The sequence below is a fragment of the Eleutherodactylus coqui genome, chromosome 9 (genome assembly GCF_035609145.1).
Source record: "Eleutherodactylus coqui strain aEleCoq1 chromosome 9, aEleCoq1.hap1, whole genome shotgun sequence".
NCBI classification, from domain to species: Eukaryota; Metazoa; Chordata; class Amphibia; order Anura; family Eleutherodactylidae; genus Eleutherodactylus; species Eleutherodactylus coqui.
Window position 1 is genome coordinate 89,325,609 of NC_089845.1, and position 16,202 is coordinate 89,341,810.

At 43.6% G+C, this 16,202-nt stretch overlaps 1 protein-coding gene across 2 annotated transcripts in view; it reads right to left on the reverse strand.

Annotated features, from left to right (window-relative positions):
• OSBPL1A (oxysterol binding protein like 1A) overlaps positions 1 to 16,202 on the reverse strand; it is a 111,133-nt gene that overhangs the window by 33,666 nt on the left and 61,265 nt on the right. For both annotated transcript variants that reach the window (XM_066578037.1, XM_066578038.1), the window contains one exon: positions 15,802 to 15,958. In XM_066578037.1, coding sequence (XP_066434134.1) covers positions 15,802 to 15,958 — 157 coding nt within the window. The remainder of the gene's footprint in view (positions 1 to 15,801; positions 15,959 to 16,202) is intronic.

Below are 16,202 nucleotides of genomic sequence, written 5' to 3' on the forward strand. Positions count from 1 at the left end.
GGCTTCCTGGCACCCACCCATGCTGTCGGTCCACAGGGACTTCACAATAGGGAGTTGTACCTGCCTGTGTCTATGAATTAAAAAGCCCGGTCAGGTTGGGGCATGCAGTGTGGGCCGAAGCCCACCTGCATTTAATCGGACGTTAGCTCTGCTGTCCAGGGCACTGCAATGGGATACATTTATGTACAGCCGGTGGGTTCCAGGGAGCCACCCATGCTGTGGGTGCACACGGAATTCCCATTGCGGAGTTGGGGATTCCCAGTTGTACCTGCCTGTGACTATTTATAAAAAAACGCGGTCTGACTGGGGCATGCAGACACCTTGACAGAATGAATAGTGTGTGGCACATAGGTTCCCCATTGCTATGCCCACGTGTGCAGCTCCTGATGGCGGTGGCACAGGATTATATTTCTCATTGCTTCTGTACAGCATTGTGGGCTATCGCCCCGCCCCTTTTAAAGAGGGTCGCTGCCTAGCCGTGCCAACTCTCTGCAGTGTGTGCCTGCGGTTCCTCCTCATGGCAGACGCAATTATAAATAGACATGAGGGTGGTGTGGCATGAGGGCAGCTGAAGGCTGCGCAGGGACAATTTGGTGTGCGCTGTGGACACTGGGTCGTGCAGGGGGGGGGGGGGGGGTTGGGCAGCATGTAACCCAGGAGAAGTGGCAGCGGAGTGTCATGCAGGCAGTGATTGTGCTTTGTTGGAGGTAGTGTGGTGCTTAGCTAAGGTATGCATTGCTAATGAGGGCTTTTCAGAAGTAAAAGTTGTTGGGAGGGGGGGGCCCACTCTTGTCGCTATTGTGGCTTAATAGTGGGACCTGGGAACTTGAGATGCAGCCCAACATGTAGCCCCTTGCCTGCCCTATCCGTTGCGGTCGTTCCCATCACTTTCTTGAATTGCCCAGATTTTCACAAATGGAAACCTTAGCGAGCATCGGCGATATACAAAAATGCTCGAGTCGCCCATTGACTTCAATGGGGTTCGTTACTCAAAACGAACCCTCGAGCATCGCGATAATTTCGTCCCGAGTAACGAGCATTTTGGTGCTCGCTCATCTCTATTTATTACTAGAAACCATATTTTCTGAATAGTACAAATATACCCCATCAGTCAGCATACTCTGTACCTGCAAATATTTGAATGCTAGCATCCCTTTATTAGTAATCTTCCTCTGTATGACATCATATGATTTTAATTGGCCTTTTTAAGAAAACCAAGATATGCAAGTTAACCCTCTGCAGCCAATAATATGAATCTTGAGTCTTTTGGTTCCATTAAAAACCCATTATACCAAAAGCAGAGTGACAGTGAACCCTCAAATTCCAAAAGATCCCTCGACCCACTCCAAATTCTTAACATTTTAATCTGATACATCTACCGGGCTGGTTTCACCATCAATTGCCAGAACTACATCAGTGTGAAATTAGCCACTACATTTCTTATTGCCAAAGGCAAAAAATGCTCTATGAATTCTCCGGCTTATATAAACACAATCCTAATTACCAATGGGTAAGAAAACGTAGGTAAGAGATAGTGCATGTACGCACACACAAATTTTGATTTTACAAACCATTTGGCCAGAATGTCTTTGCTAAAAGCCACGATTCCTACAGTCTTCCTGGGGTATGCATTCAGATAATGCCTCCCTCCTGGTTGGACCAGTGCTGTACACACTCTTAAGACAGTGCAATACAGCATGGGAAGTGTGGAAACAGAGGTTCTGGAAAATACTCTACTGGAAGACTAAAAGGCTAGCGACATGCGCACTCCCCCACCTGTAAGAGGATTGCAAACAGCAGAGTGGCAGAAAAGGGAGGAAAACCACATGGAAATCGGAAGTTATGAAGATGAAACAGGGTGCAAAAAGTAGAAAAAGAGCAGGTAATGTGAGCCTGTTATATTTTTAGAAAACTGGTTGAAAACTTGTACGCTTTAATATAATTAAGAAGGTTGGAGAATAACAGAACCCCTAATGAATATTTACAAGCAAGCACTAAGATACATGAAATTCAGGATCACAGTTATTTGAGGAGAAAAAGGTCCAAAAGCATAATGCAAAATATATTTAGCATATTCTAAAAGGATGCGTAGAAATCACCATCAAGTGTATCCATTAGAAGCACAACACCTGTCAATATTGTGGTTCTAATCTCCTAAAGCGGCTCAAGTCAACGACGTGCAGCTATAGGAAGTAGCTGGCATCGATTACGGAGCATGCCACGTGGGGGGTATGCCTTGTGCTTCCAGTAATACTCATCAGTGCTGGATGACAACAGAACAGGGGGGGGAAGATCAACTGACAGTAATTAGAAGTAAAAGATGTTTGTTTTCTTGCATATGAAAGACAATCCTATAGGAGAAAAGAAATCTGGGTTGTGCTAAAAGCTGCTGTCATTGCTCCCTGTGACTGCTCTGCAATTTGCAGGAATGCTGCCACCCAATAGGTGGCGCTGCAGAGGTATTGTTCCATTTTCCTTATTTGTTCTGGAATCTGTCATTGTTTAACCATCTCTGGTCCGGGCTGGTTTTTACAATAGACACAGGAGGCCTATATATGACACTGCTAGGTTTCACATTGCCCCAAGACAGAACTGTCAACAGGCACATTGGCATACATCAACTAAAATGTGCATTCATTGTGGCACCTCGAGCATGCTCAGAGCACCGAAAAAATGCTCTGCCTGTTCATCACTGCTTCGAGCATCTCTTGGGCACATGCTCGGGCCTGTTCATGAAATGAAGGACTCCATGTTCTATCCTAAGCATAGCCGTTTTGTGAGCAAGTAGCCAACTTCTGTGTCAATTATTTTGCGCCTTTAATTAGCAAGAATTGCTAAAATGTATTGAAGAATAATAAGGGACCTTGATGATTAAAACAGTCCAAGGCCCTGGATTGAATTGTTTATAATTAAAGTACCTTTGTGTTTGGAGAAGTTAATCATGTAGAATTCTACTGCATCTGCGCTGCTTTTCCTTCAGCAATTTAGGTGTTAAATTCCTTTCCTTGCATGTTTATGTTTCTTTGACCAATGGTAATAAATTCATTATAATAGGATTTGAATTATTGTTATTAGATCATGTGCCTCTATAAAAGCTGTGGTCTGTCAATCAATAAACAGATTACTTTAATCCCGCCAAGTCTTGTTGTAGTGACAGTTAATCACCTGATCTCCGCTTACCTCTAAATAAGAATTTGGACCCCCAAAAAGCATATCGTATAGCAAATATTGATTTTTGCATTAAGAGGCCATTCATCCCTGGATCACACTACACTGAGTGCATGTGAAGAGTGTTTCTGGTACTCCAGAAATTTGCAGGGTTGAAGGTAAAATCAAAAATATGGCGGTACTCAATGTACAATTACACAGTATTGAAATGGATCTAGAGACTGCAGAGATAAACCAGTCAAGTAAATAAATTGTTTAGTTTTTATAAAACTCATTGCCCTCTCTGATGATTATTGAGAGGATCATAGAAGTTGAAGCCTTAGTAATAAAAAGTTTCATATGATTTGGTTCGCATTCAATGCGTTCACTGGATCTACTGGAGCAGCACTCGTTTACACCACAAGTTACTTGGGGAGTAACCCAAGAGTGCAACGATGACTAACTTTTTGTGGCAATTGCACGACTCCAATATTTGCCAGCCAGCCAATAGTCACATGAGGCAGCTGGTGCTGGTAAAACCCTTTCACTTGCAGCAACTATTTCATATTTGCCAACTCTCCCCATTCCTGCTCTTTCTACCTCCAGCAGTCTAATCCTAGGTGCTGCCAGGGTAAAAAAAAAAAATTCTTCAAATATTTCCTGTATTCAGTGCCTCAATTATGGAATAAGACCATGGTGCGGCCATCGTAGGTCAGCGGGTAGACCAGCGTTTCCCAACTGCAGTCTTCAAGGGACTGCAGCAGGTCAGGTTTTCAGGATATCCTATAGTAAGAACACCTGTGGCAATGTCTGAAGCACCGACAATTATGTCACCTGTGCAATACTGAAAAATCCAGAAAACATGACCCGTTGGGGTGCCTTAAGAACTGGAGCTGGGAAACACTGGGATAGACAGCAATTCTCTGTCTGGTTCAGAGGAGCACAACTATAGACTTGTATCCCCCAGTCCTATGACTACAGCGCAACTTGCTCTGTGGGGCTGTCAATCACTGGATCCCAGGTAGGAGTTAGGAAAGGATTCCTCCACCACAGTTATAATAGTTAGCTTCTGCCTTCCCAAGCTAGTGGCATACAGATCCAATCTATTCAGCACCATACTGCAAGCACCCTAGGATAGGTCTGTCAAATATACAGCATTTCAGTTTGTAATCCCAGGATCGGTGTGCATCTACCGACGGGGCAACTCTGGCTGCAGTATATACTGAATGACCACTGCATTAAAACAGTTGTCGCATGACACTTTTGTAACAACGCAGTACCATGCAATACCCATATCACGGTCTGTTACCAGTTATGTTTACCCCTCCTCTGCGCAGCAAAAGGCAAAATAATGTGTATATAGTCGCCCATAGACGCAATGTTTCAGCCCCCATACTGGACCCATTTTGAAGCTTGCTGCATTTGTTTTTTCCATGTACATATACACTAAACGTACATGAAAACATGATGTGAACAGCCCCTTACCCTAGCCCTACACCAACATGATGCCCCTCCAAAATAAAGCAAGCATATGAATGTCAAGCATAATTAAAGTCCACATTTTACTTGAAATGATAGGCATCTATTTGATGGCTTGAGAAAGGATCCCATGCAACTCAAATACATCACCAATAAGAGATTTCCCCATCATATCTTCTCCCCGATCGTTCATTCCACAATAGCGACAGTGAATCTCTTCCTGTTTCCTTCAAGCATCTACAGAGGCCACGGCACATAGTTTTGATTTCATACAGTCCGAAATCCATCCTAATTGTTCCACTGAAACAGCCAATTACACATTAGATAGAAGTAGGTTGACTTAAACAGTGGATCTCTATAGAACAAGCAGCTATGTCCGTACCCCTAAGGCTTCTACCCTGGCTACAAGAACAGACCTCCATGGAGCTAACTCATCCTACCACAATCGGTCCCACCCTGCAATCGCAGCGAAAACCTTGACAAGGCCAGACATTGCCCCCAGACCCTCCCCAATGTTCCCAATACTGGGCAACCCCTCGTTTCCCCCGGGTAACGAGGGCAAAGCCTTCTGCCTCTGGTTCCAGAGAGGTAGATTCCGAGCCACCCACTTTTTACATGACGGCCAACTGCTACCTACGGACTTCCTGACGGAGACACAAGACCCATCTCCAATACTGTTCTGGCAAACCGTGCAACAGAAATTTTCTCAGTTCTCTCCCCCATCCCAGCTCTTTCACCCGCCCAAAAACCCAGTTTGAGGTAATATGCAGTGCAGAGGGCCCATCCAGACACACGCTGTCACTTGTATAGGACATCCTCAACACACAACCAGAATCACAACCTCTGGCCTTTTTTCAGAAATGGACAGGAGGATCTTGAAATAACAATTTCCCTGACAGAAAGGGGAAAAATTTTCACTCTCACACACTCATCCATATCCAGTAAAACCCAGGAAGCAGGATATACGGTGCCATCACGCTGGTACAGGGTGCCCGCCCATTTAAACAAAATATACCCACATTCGCTCTCAACCCTCAACGTTTTCTATTGTACCTTGTCCTGAGTCTTTGATGTTGTCTGTTCTCATTTAATGCAGTTTTAGTTTTAGAACCATCTTACCGTTTAATAGTAGCAATCCGTTTCCAATTCTTATAAACTAAATTGTCATAATCAGTTTTTGTCCTAAACCAAAGATCACGCGGTTGGGTTTCAAGTGCGTGCGGTACCCACGCACACAGTTGAAGTTTAATTAACGTCTAGAGTTGAGATGGTATTAAGGTTTTCTTTTTTTTAAAGAATTAAACAAAATATAGAAGTAGGTTGGGCACAAGGTCAAAAAAAATAAAAGTAGTACCGCCCTCCAGCAATCCCAACTGGCTATGACTGACATATGTTAATATATCCACATAAGCTAAATTTACAGAACAGCTTAAAGCGAACCTGTCACCTCCAGCAGTATCATAAAATATGTAATAGTGCTGTTCAGGGAGGTGATAGGAGGCCAGGGGATGCAATTTTCTTTATATTCGCCTGCTCCCCCATTCCCGTGCCGTCCAACAGTGCAGGGACAGGACAGCGGGATAGTATAGAAAAAAATGCAATACAATACATCTTTTGACTGCCTGTCACATCCCCAAACCGCACCAAAACTTGTTTTAGGTTTTAAGTAGCACCATAAACTAAGTTCCAAAAATAATTACAGGCCCCGACAAATGATAAAACACTAAGCCCTACACTAATAAATGGTATAACTAATGCACGTGAAAGGCATAACTGAAAGAGGTCTATTTGTTACACCTTCAGTGCCCCATAAATAGGCTAAAGTTAAATAAAAACACTGAACAGCTAGTTTGTGATATCACAAGGAAAGCATATCCCAGGAAACTGCAGTATTAGTCCATTGTGAAAACCCATAACTGATGCCCAGGCTGAAATGGGTCACATGTCGCTAGTGACAGTGAGCTCCAGATGCCCAGGCTGAAGTGGGTGACATGCCGCTAGTGACAGTGAGCTCCAGATGCCCAGGCTGAAGTGGGTGACATGCCGCTAGTGACAGTGAGGTCATCGCTGCTGCAAGGAGTGGAGAGCAGAGGAGGACTGGGCACTGCCGGAACAAGGGTGGCAGGGGAATAGGCAAGGAGGCTATGCCTTCATGTAGTTAGTAGAGCCTGGCGAGTAGCTTTGTTAAAAAGGTTTGTGCCCGGATAACTCGTATAAATACCATCAAGAATTTAGTATAAAGCAGTAGGAAAGAAAAAATAAATAAAATCAAAAACTTGCAACCATTTCATCAACATACCATTAAAAAAGGCCACAAGTCAGCTAGCATTACCTTATTTAGGACTGGACATACAAAGATGGGCGCACCGCTTCAACTACTCGACAGATCATTAGTTTAAGGCTGGGTTCTCACAGGGCGGATTCTCGGCGGAAATCTCGCTGTTTGGCCGTAGCGAAAAACCGCAAGATTTCTGCCGGGAGGACCGCCGCTGCAAAACCCGCGGCGGCTTTGAAGCGGCCCGGCGACTCGCTCTTCCGCTGCAGCCGGCGCTCCCATAGAGGAGAGCGCGGCCACAGCGGAAAAAAAAATGAACACGCTGCGATCGGCAAATCCGTACCACAGCAGCAGCTTCTGCCGGCTTAGTCGCAGCGGATTTGCCGTCCCGTGTGGACGAGATTTCTGAGAAATCTCGTCCACATGGCTGGCTAATCCCGGGATTAGCGGCCGCATGCGGATTTGCCGCGGTGAAATTCCGCACGGAATTTCCACGGCAAGTCCGCCCCGTGTAAATCCAGCCTAAGACACTACACTCGTTTTGATTAACCAGTGTTGCTCTCATGAGCAGTATTGCCCAGTCGGAGCAGCATGTAGCGTCTCCGACTAAGTGATGAACACTGTGCATTAATCGGTAGTCTAAGAAGTGGTTTGGCCATCTTTGTCAGAACTGGAGGGTCGCTTTAACTTCTGGCGTCGTTCTCCTCAGGTGGGTCAAGTGTTCTCAATTCTGACCAGCTTAGATTTACTTGGGTTTGTGTGTTCTTAAAATTAGTCAGTTTTGCAGTCAGCATAACTCCTTCGATGGATCCTACCACACAAGCTCTTTAAAGGAGGCACAGAAACTGCTATCAGTTATTGGTGATGATTAGAGGCTCCTGTCACACAGTTATAATGAAGGAGATTATAGTGTAGCCTTCTGACTGTATTCTTATGTTCTGTAGCTTATTTAGATGAATATACAGGGTACTAATTATTAGTGCCCTCCCAGCATGCAGAGATGGCACAGGCTCCAGCTGGTCATGTGATGTTGTTCTGATGCATATTAAATGTGCAGTAATAGTGTTTCCCCCAAAATAAGGCCCTGCCATATTCATTTTTGCTTGAAAAGCGGCACTAGGAATACATTGCCTAACCGACTCTGTGCAGGTCCCTCCGACTGCTCTCCAGAACTTCGGCGTGGTTCCTGCAGTTTCCTCAGATGGTTATATGATCTAAATTCTGACCAGCTCAGATCTACTTGAGGGTTATGAATTCATTTTCTAGTCAGATTCTCAGTTTGTGGGATGTCGTTACATGAATCAACCACAGAAGCTGCCTGGAGGGAAATACAGACTCTCCTGTCACTGTTACTGATAATAATCATACAGTTCCTGTCACAGGTATAATAGAGGAGATCACAGCTCATCCATCTGTCTGTATACTTATGGGCTGTAGCTTATTCAGGCGAATATACAAGGTAATGATAATTTCACTGTTCCTACAGCAGGCAGAATAGCCTCAGATAATAGATCATGGAAGAAATGTAAAACTGAAAGTTAATAACCTCTTTCAAGATGGTGCCTGATAAGCATCAGATAGGGGGCTGCACTACAGGAAAGTGGCTACAATACATAGAGGACACCTTTAGAGAGTGTGACAGGCAAAATGGGAGAGGGGGCAAGGATGAAAAGTTCAGTGTGGCTTTTCAGTCTCACTGTATTATTCACAAGTGATGTGGGGGTTATACTGCAAATGGGTGTGGTTTTAGGAAGGACTTAAAGGGGTTGTCTCATGAAATCAAGTGGGGTTATACACTTCTGTATGGCCATATTAATGCACTTTGTAATATACATCGTGCATTAATTATGAGCCATACAGAAGTTATTCACTTACCTGCTCCGTTGCTAGCGTCCCCGTCGCCATGGATCCGTCTAATTTCGCCGGCTTCTTGCTTTTTTAGACGTGCTTGCGCTGTGCGGTCTTCTCGGTGTTGAATGGGGCCGCTCGTGGCGGAGAGCTGGTCCTCGTAGCTCCGCCCCGTCACGTGTGCCGATTCCAGCCAATCAGGAGGCTGGAATCGGCAATGGACCGCACAGAGCCCACGGTGCACCATGGGAGAAGACCCGCGGTGCATCGTGGGTGAAGATCCCGGTGGCCATCTTGGTAAGGTAAGTAAGAAGTCGCCGCAGCGCGGGGATTCGGGTAAGTACTAAACCTTTTTTTTTTTTAACCCATCCCTTGGGTTTGTCTCGCGCCGAACGGCGGGGCCTATTGAATAAAAAAAAACAAAAACGTTTCGGCGTGAGACAACCCCTTTAATAGCTGTGAGGTTCTGCAGGTAAAATTGCAGTTTACGGCCTTCTGCACACGGGCGGAAATTCCGCAGCACGATTTCCTGCAGAATGTCCGCCTGTGCACGCTGCCATAGGATTGCATTAGATAATGCAATTTTATGCAGACAGCCGTGATTGGACTGCCTGAAAACTCGCGTGGTAAACAAATCACGGCATGGCCTATTTCTGTGCGAGTCTCGCAGAGGCTCTCAAAATGTTGATAATGTTAAATATGTACGTCTCCTAAATTGTTTTTTTTTAACCAACAAAGTTTTTCCAATGTGCATCCAGAATAAAGTGAACAGATGGAAATGTATATCTTAACAAAAATTTGTACAGTATGTTTGCACATATTTGAGATATTGCACTTGAAAATGTGAAAAAAAAATTTCAAAATGTTCCCAATTTTGGCACTTTTAATAAATATACACAAATTCTATTGGTCTATTTTTACCACCTAAATGAAGTACAATCTAATATCTCATATGTGCAAACATACTGTACAAATTTTTGCTAAGATATTTCCATCTGTTTACTTTATTCTGGATTGGTTCAATCACTGCCATTCATCGAGCACTGGCTGTGATTGGCTAAAGCGTCAGCCAATCACAGCCAGCACTTCCAGGGGACAGGGATTTTCAATTGCCAGCCAGAAGATGAAAAGAAACCATGCCAGGACCCGGGGAGAAGCTGTGACTGCGCCCCAGACAGCGCGGAAGAGGTGATGTATACTTTTCTTCCTTCAGCTACAGCTTATTTTCAGGGTAGGGCTTATATTTCAAGCCAGCGCCCCCCCCCCCCCCTCCCACTCCCCCCACCCAAAAAAAAACAATTCTTGCATGTGATGCTACAAAGTCATGCAACCTTGTAGCATCACATGCGACTTTGTAGTGCTTCAAAAATCGTGGTATTGCCGCGAGAAGACGCTGTGATATCGCACAGACCAGCGATGCGATATCGCTGCAATTTTCTTGCAGCGATGCTGTGTCGTCCGTGTGAAGGAGGCCTTAGACACATCAGATTACCAAAATTTGGCTCCATCTCTAAGGTGCAAACAGGCCGCGTCACTAAGGGGTTAAATTGCTATTATATGAGTGCTAGTGGCAGTCACTATTGCTCGAGCTTTCCTGAGAACTGCCAGGCTGAACATGCAAGTGCAGTCCAGTAATTAGCGCTATTATACGAGTGTTAATGCTAAAGCAGTAGCAGCTTTCATGTGCTGAGACCATCAATTGTCTTGTGCAGATGTAGGATTGATACATAGTCCCATACAGTGTTTAGCCCTATTCAACTACTGTTCAAATGCACCTTATGGCAAGAGCCACTCAAAGAGATGATTGTGTAGTTTCTCTTTTCTTATTTAAGACATGAAGGTCAGTTAACCCAATTGAGATTGTTTGGGATGAGCTGGACCTTAGAGTGAAGGAAAGGCAGTCAACAAGTGCTTACCAACTATGGGAACTCCTTCAAGACTGTTGGAAAACCATTCTAGGTGACTACCTTGTGAAGCCAATTGAGAGAATGCCAAGAGTGTGCAGAGCGGTCATCAAAGCAAAAGGGGGGCTATTGTATATGGATTTAGATTCTGCACAAAGCGGCCTGGATTAACACATTGTTTACTACTTAATTCCACATGTTCCTTCATAGTTTTCAAGCCTTTAATATAAATCTACAATGTAGGAAGATTTAAAAAAAAAAAACAAAAAAAAACACACGAGAAAAAACATGGAATCGAAAGGGGTGTCCAAGCTTTTGACTGGTACTGTATGGGCACCGTAAAATAAATATCTACCACATCAGCCAGTTTCAGTGAAATGGAAATCTGAGCGTTGGATCACAGCATTACACTAGACTGATAGAGAGATACATCCAGATGCTGAAAACGAAGAGTCCTGATGGCAAGGTAGTACATGGGTATCATAACAATCACAGCAAACTGTCTGTTAAGAGCACATGGCTCCGACACAATCTATGGCAGAGTTAGAGCCCAGCGGGGAGATCCGGCACTTTTATAGTGCAGTGGGCATACCAATTTCAGCCTACTCATACATGGTATGCATGGCAAAGAGGACAACACCTCTGCCAGAAAAAAGTGCTAGTCAAGAATCCTAGAATGCTTTACTGGTCCTTACTCCAAACATCTGAGGTAGGAATAAAGTAAGGGGTTCTCTGGGAGTGGAAAAATGTATGGGATTTAGATGTTAACTCTGGACATAAATGAGCAACTAGGTGTAAAAATGGCAGTACAAAAAAAAAATAAATAAACAAACACACGCATTGAAAAACCATTGTAGATTGTGAAAATTGCAATGGTCTTAAAGGGTGCTCGATCGCGACACTTGGTCATTGGCTACAGCAGCCTGTAAATGAACAACGGGTACAGAGGACCGAGCAGTGGCATGGGAGAGGAGAATATAACCCGATTTGTAGTTTTAAGCCAGAGACTCTTTACATTACAATTGTAAAACTCAGACAACCGCCTTAAAAAGAAATCTGCCAGTGTCTTTAGGGTATGTTCACATGGCAAATTTTGGCTTGCATTCTGCGCCAACATCCACTTACAATGTGTTCCACTCATTTCAATGAGAAACCTGCGTCACAGTCTTCAGAAAATGGATGTTTCCACTGAGAGCTTAAAATTTGCACAGAGAAGAAAAAAAAAAAAGCTGTTGCACCGTGAAGGACGAGCTATTGTGCGTGTTTTAGCACATTTTACTGTACTTTCTGCGCTGCCCGTGTCCTGTGCTTAAAAAGGCTGTGCAGCCTAATTAGTCCCCGGTGTTATCGATTTGCCTGCAAAATTGCACAATTTTGTGGGGAATGTGAGCGCACCCCCATAGACTCCTAAAGCGCTTTGGGTACGCACATATTGCGGTCTCTTTTTTTTTTTAAACACGCGCAGAAGTGAAAGGGTGTATGAACCATTAAAAAACAGTGGGTCTTAAGGTCTGCGCTAGGAGAGCGAAAATGTGCTGGTCTGAGGCCGCCCTTAAGCATAACCATAGTTATAAATGTAGACACAGTAAGAAAACTTTTGGATGACTCCACATGGTATCTGGCGTTTGATCCAGCTGCTCTCCATTTTTGGTGGATGTACAACGTACATAAGGATGGTGGATATTTCATCGGTTACTTGGACGCTGCCTGGGTGTTGGTCAGCCTGAAACATTTTGGGTTTGGCCGTATACACCAGACTAGATCATTAAGTTTTATAAGCTTTTCCAGAGCGCTGTCCCTTAATCTTGTCCATAATTATAAATGATAATTCTCCCCCAGACAGACTGCTAGCTTTATCGCTGCAGTTATCATCAGCTTTGGGATTTAGCCTATTAACTACATTAAAGATAAACACTTTGGTCTAAAAACGCAACAAAGTACCAGTCATTTACTCAAAACCACAGATCGTGAGCCACCACACTAAAGACCAGGTGCGGCCAAGCTTACACACAGGTGGCAGCGCTCAATACATAAACATGCCCGTTCCATTTACACGCCAACCTGTTGCAAAGTCCAAAGTCATTGGAGAAGTGTGGTGTACATTTCGCCCTGGCAGATCAGAGAACATAGACTATGCTTCACTGTATCATCTTACAGACATTACAGAAGTGAATGGAACAATAATTACACTATACAGAATGTGTAGCACAGCACCCACGTACGCCTACACCCAAACACAAATGTGTTACACAGAAAGCCAATGCCACAAAATAGTATAAAATAAAGTAGGACTTGTCGTGATGCAGTGTCTACTATCTAGAGCACCAACAGAGATCAAATGACTGGAAAATAAAAAGCAACTGGAGATACATTAATAAATAATGTTTAATTACAAGAGAGAAACAACAAGAAACAAAGCTCATACAAGGCAGGCCGCCGCTTAATAGGATTTCCTATAGTCAGGCATCAATTCTCTAAAGTTAATCAATATGCAAGCTACTAAAAAGAGAAAAGCAACACAAAACTGTGCGCTCCCATCAAGTGTATGATGTATATTTTATTGTATCTATTAACAGTATTCAAAAAAAACAAAAAACAAAAACCACAAATCAAGAGTGAGACAGAAGCCACCCAAATAGTAGTGAATCACTACTGTGAGGAAGGCACACCCCAGATTGTTATTAATACTTCTCATGGTCATGAATATGGAGGTCAGAGAGGGCATGTGGCATAGTCAGGTGTTTAGTGCATTTGAGGTCAATGTGGACTTGTTTTTGCATTGCCGAAAAGATTACTAAATCCTGTAAATGTTTCACATATTTATGTTTTGTTTTGAGTCAGGTTTCTCTCTACGGCACCCCTCTAAGGCTGGGTTTACACAGGGCGTATTCCCGCCGGAAATCCCGCGGTTTGGCCGCAGCAAAAACCGCAAGATTTCCCCCGGTAGAACCGCCACGGATTTGCTGCGGCGGCTTTGAAGCGGCCTGGCCGCTCGCTTTTCCGAGATTAGCGTCCGCGGGCGGATTTGCCGCGGCTGAATTCCGCACGGCAAAACCGCCGTGTGAACCCAGCCTGAATCAGATGAATCTATTACGTTATATTGTATAATAGCGACCAAAAGAGGCTAGTACAATAAGTACAAGAGGTATGGAATACAAAAGCATAGGGTTATGCAACCCATAAACTAGTCAAGGTAATGAACAAGGGTACAACAACAAATCCAATGGACAAGCGAAGAACCACGACCCCGGATCCAACCTAAGGATTTCAAAAATTTATTAACAGTCAAAAATAGGAAAAAGACTAAAGCAAAGAGGGTAATGGAGAAAGATGAGAGAAGGAAGGGAAGGGGAATTGGCAGAGAAATATAAAAAAAGGAGAGAAGACAGGGGACGAGTCTAGATGAGCCCCGCACCAAACAATCATAAAGCCAGTGTGTCCCGGAGGAGATCTCTATAAATCAAAAGTTTTTGAAATTCCATCCAATAGGAGGTAGATTTATGAAACTTTCCTAAAGAAAAACTGCCATAGTTGCCCACCGCAATCAACTAGAGCTCAGCTGTCATTCTTCATTTTACCAGAGTAGAATACAAAATGAAAGGTGCGCTATGAGATTTTGCTATGAGCAACTAAGGAAGTTTTTCTATAGCAAGTTTTATAACAATCTACCCCCCCTGCCCCCCAAAGGTTTTATAAAAGGAGTCATAAGAATCATGGAGAGGAAGGGCATTCCTCCATGTGCATGACATTGTGAATTTTGGTGAACCACTGCGATACGGTGAACGCATGTGGTAGTTTCCATAACGATGCAATGCCCAAGCAGTCATCACCAGAAGTTGCAGAATGGATAGTTTGTAGTTAGGACAAGAAGTCTCATGTTGATGAAGTAGAGAGCCCGATCAGGGACAGTCATCAGGCCAGTAAACTTCTGCATCACCTCCCGTACTTTGTCCCAAAAGGGGCGAAGAACACATGTGAAGAAATATTACTTTTTCTGCCCCATATCTCCTGGATGGTATTTTAATTGTGTACACAATCCCGCGCTGTATTAAAAGTTGCGATTTTGGTACATTAGGGGATCATGGTTTACAATTTTCTGTACAAATTGGATTTTTCATTAGCACTTTACTATGAATTAGATATTTATGCACTTGCACTTTTGATCTTGGCCTGATGAAGTCTCTTTTGCAAAATCATGTATAACAATTTATCTACCGTAGGTGCCCCATTAAGGGTCATTTTTTATTATTTCGGAGGCCTCTTTTTTCTGAAAACTATAAAGCAGTTCTCTGTTCAGTGGAAACCATGGCCCCATAAGTGGCACTAAACTGAAGTCAAGGTTCAGTCCACTTCCATTGTTCAGCAAGAGCATGTGAAATCATCATGTGACACGCTAATAAGATACGATCCAAATACGTTTGGTGGGATGGTGTATTGATGTGAACCTGACTGCTGTGACTCCCTAAGCCCTTAGAATGAAGTGGCCACAGCCTGCATCGTCCAGAGAATCTGCGACACAGCTCCATTCAACAGAATACAGCGGAGTAAAAGTTTTTCATATAGTGCCAGATTAGTGCCATGTGCACAGAAAGGTGCGACGGTTCAGTAGAGATAAAACCACTCATGGCCAAGTAAGCCGCTCACTTGCACTGTAACGCATACAAAAAAAGTTTTTTGTGCATATGCAATCTTACTTGTAGACTTAGATATTCTTTGTCTACTGCAGGTAGAATACATATGGCAAAACACAATGAAAAGTGAATGACAAGCTAGGATGTTTACAAGACGGGTTTTGCCCGAGAATGAACTGTAGCCATACACGCTATTCCTAGAGGGTCATTATAGTCTAGCTGAATAGCTTCCCATGAATAAAGCCTTCATTTTGCCCCATTAGTAGTTTAGATGTGTAGCGAGAACAGCTTCACAGATGAACGATATTAACTCTTTAAGATCACAATACGCAGTGTTCCAACAGGCTATAAAAATTCTTATCAAACCAGTTTCAATGCAGGTTTTATGCACTGAGAGGTCATTTTCTACCCAACATTATACTTCTGGTATTGCATATTGGACATCATTCATTAGGTTAAAAAAAAAATAATAATAAAATTATTGGAGAGATCCATCCAGGCCCCAGGTTTACTCTACCTGTGCTTTTTGATGCCATTAGATGTGGCGTCTCCTGCCCCAGACTTCTTGTCATCCGACATGTTGCCTTGTTTCTGGAAGTTAAATTCCAAAGTCTCTTCTACTGAAGAATTTGCAACGGTCTCAAATCCACTCAAGGAATGATCAGAATCTGAATCTAAAAGAAGGACGTTGTGTTAATGAAATATACCCTGCAAACGCCAGGCCCTGCTGCAACAACTGAAAACTTCTCACATTCACCGAGCTCTGAAACCCGAGGAGGTTACTTTGTTTTTCTCCGAAGCTCCAGCAATAGATGCATGGCATACGAGCTGCTTAATGTTTGCTCATTTATCTCCATATATCATGTGTACAGTATGAGTGCTGTATGTCAGCAATACGTACAGCTGTATGCTGGGCTG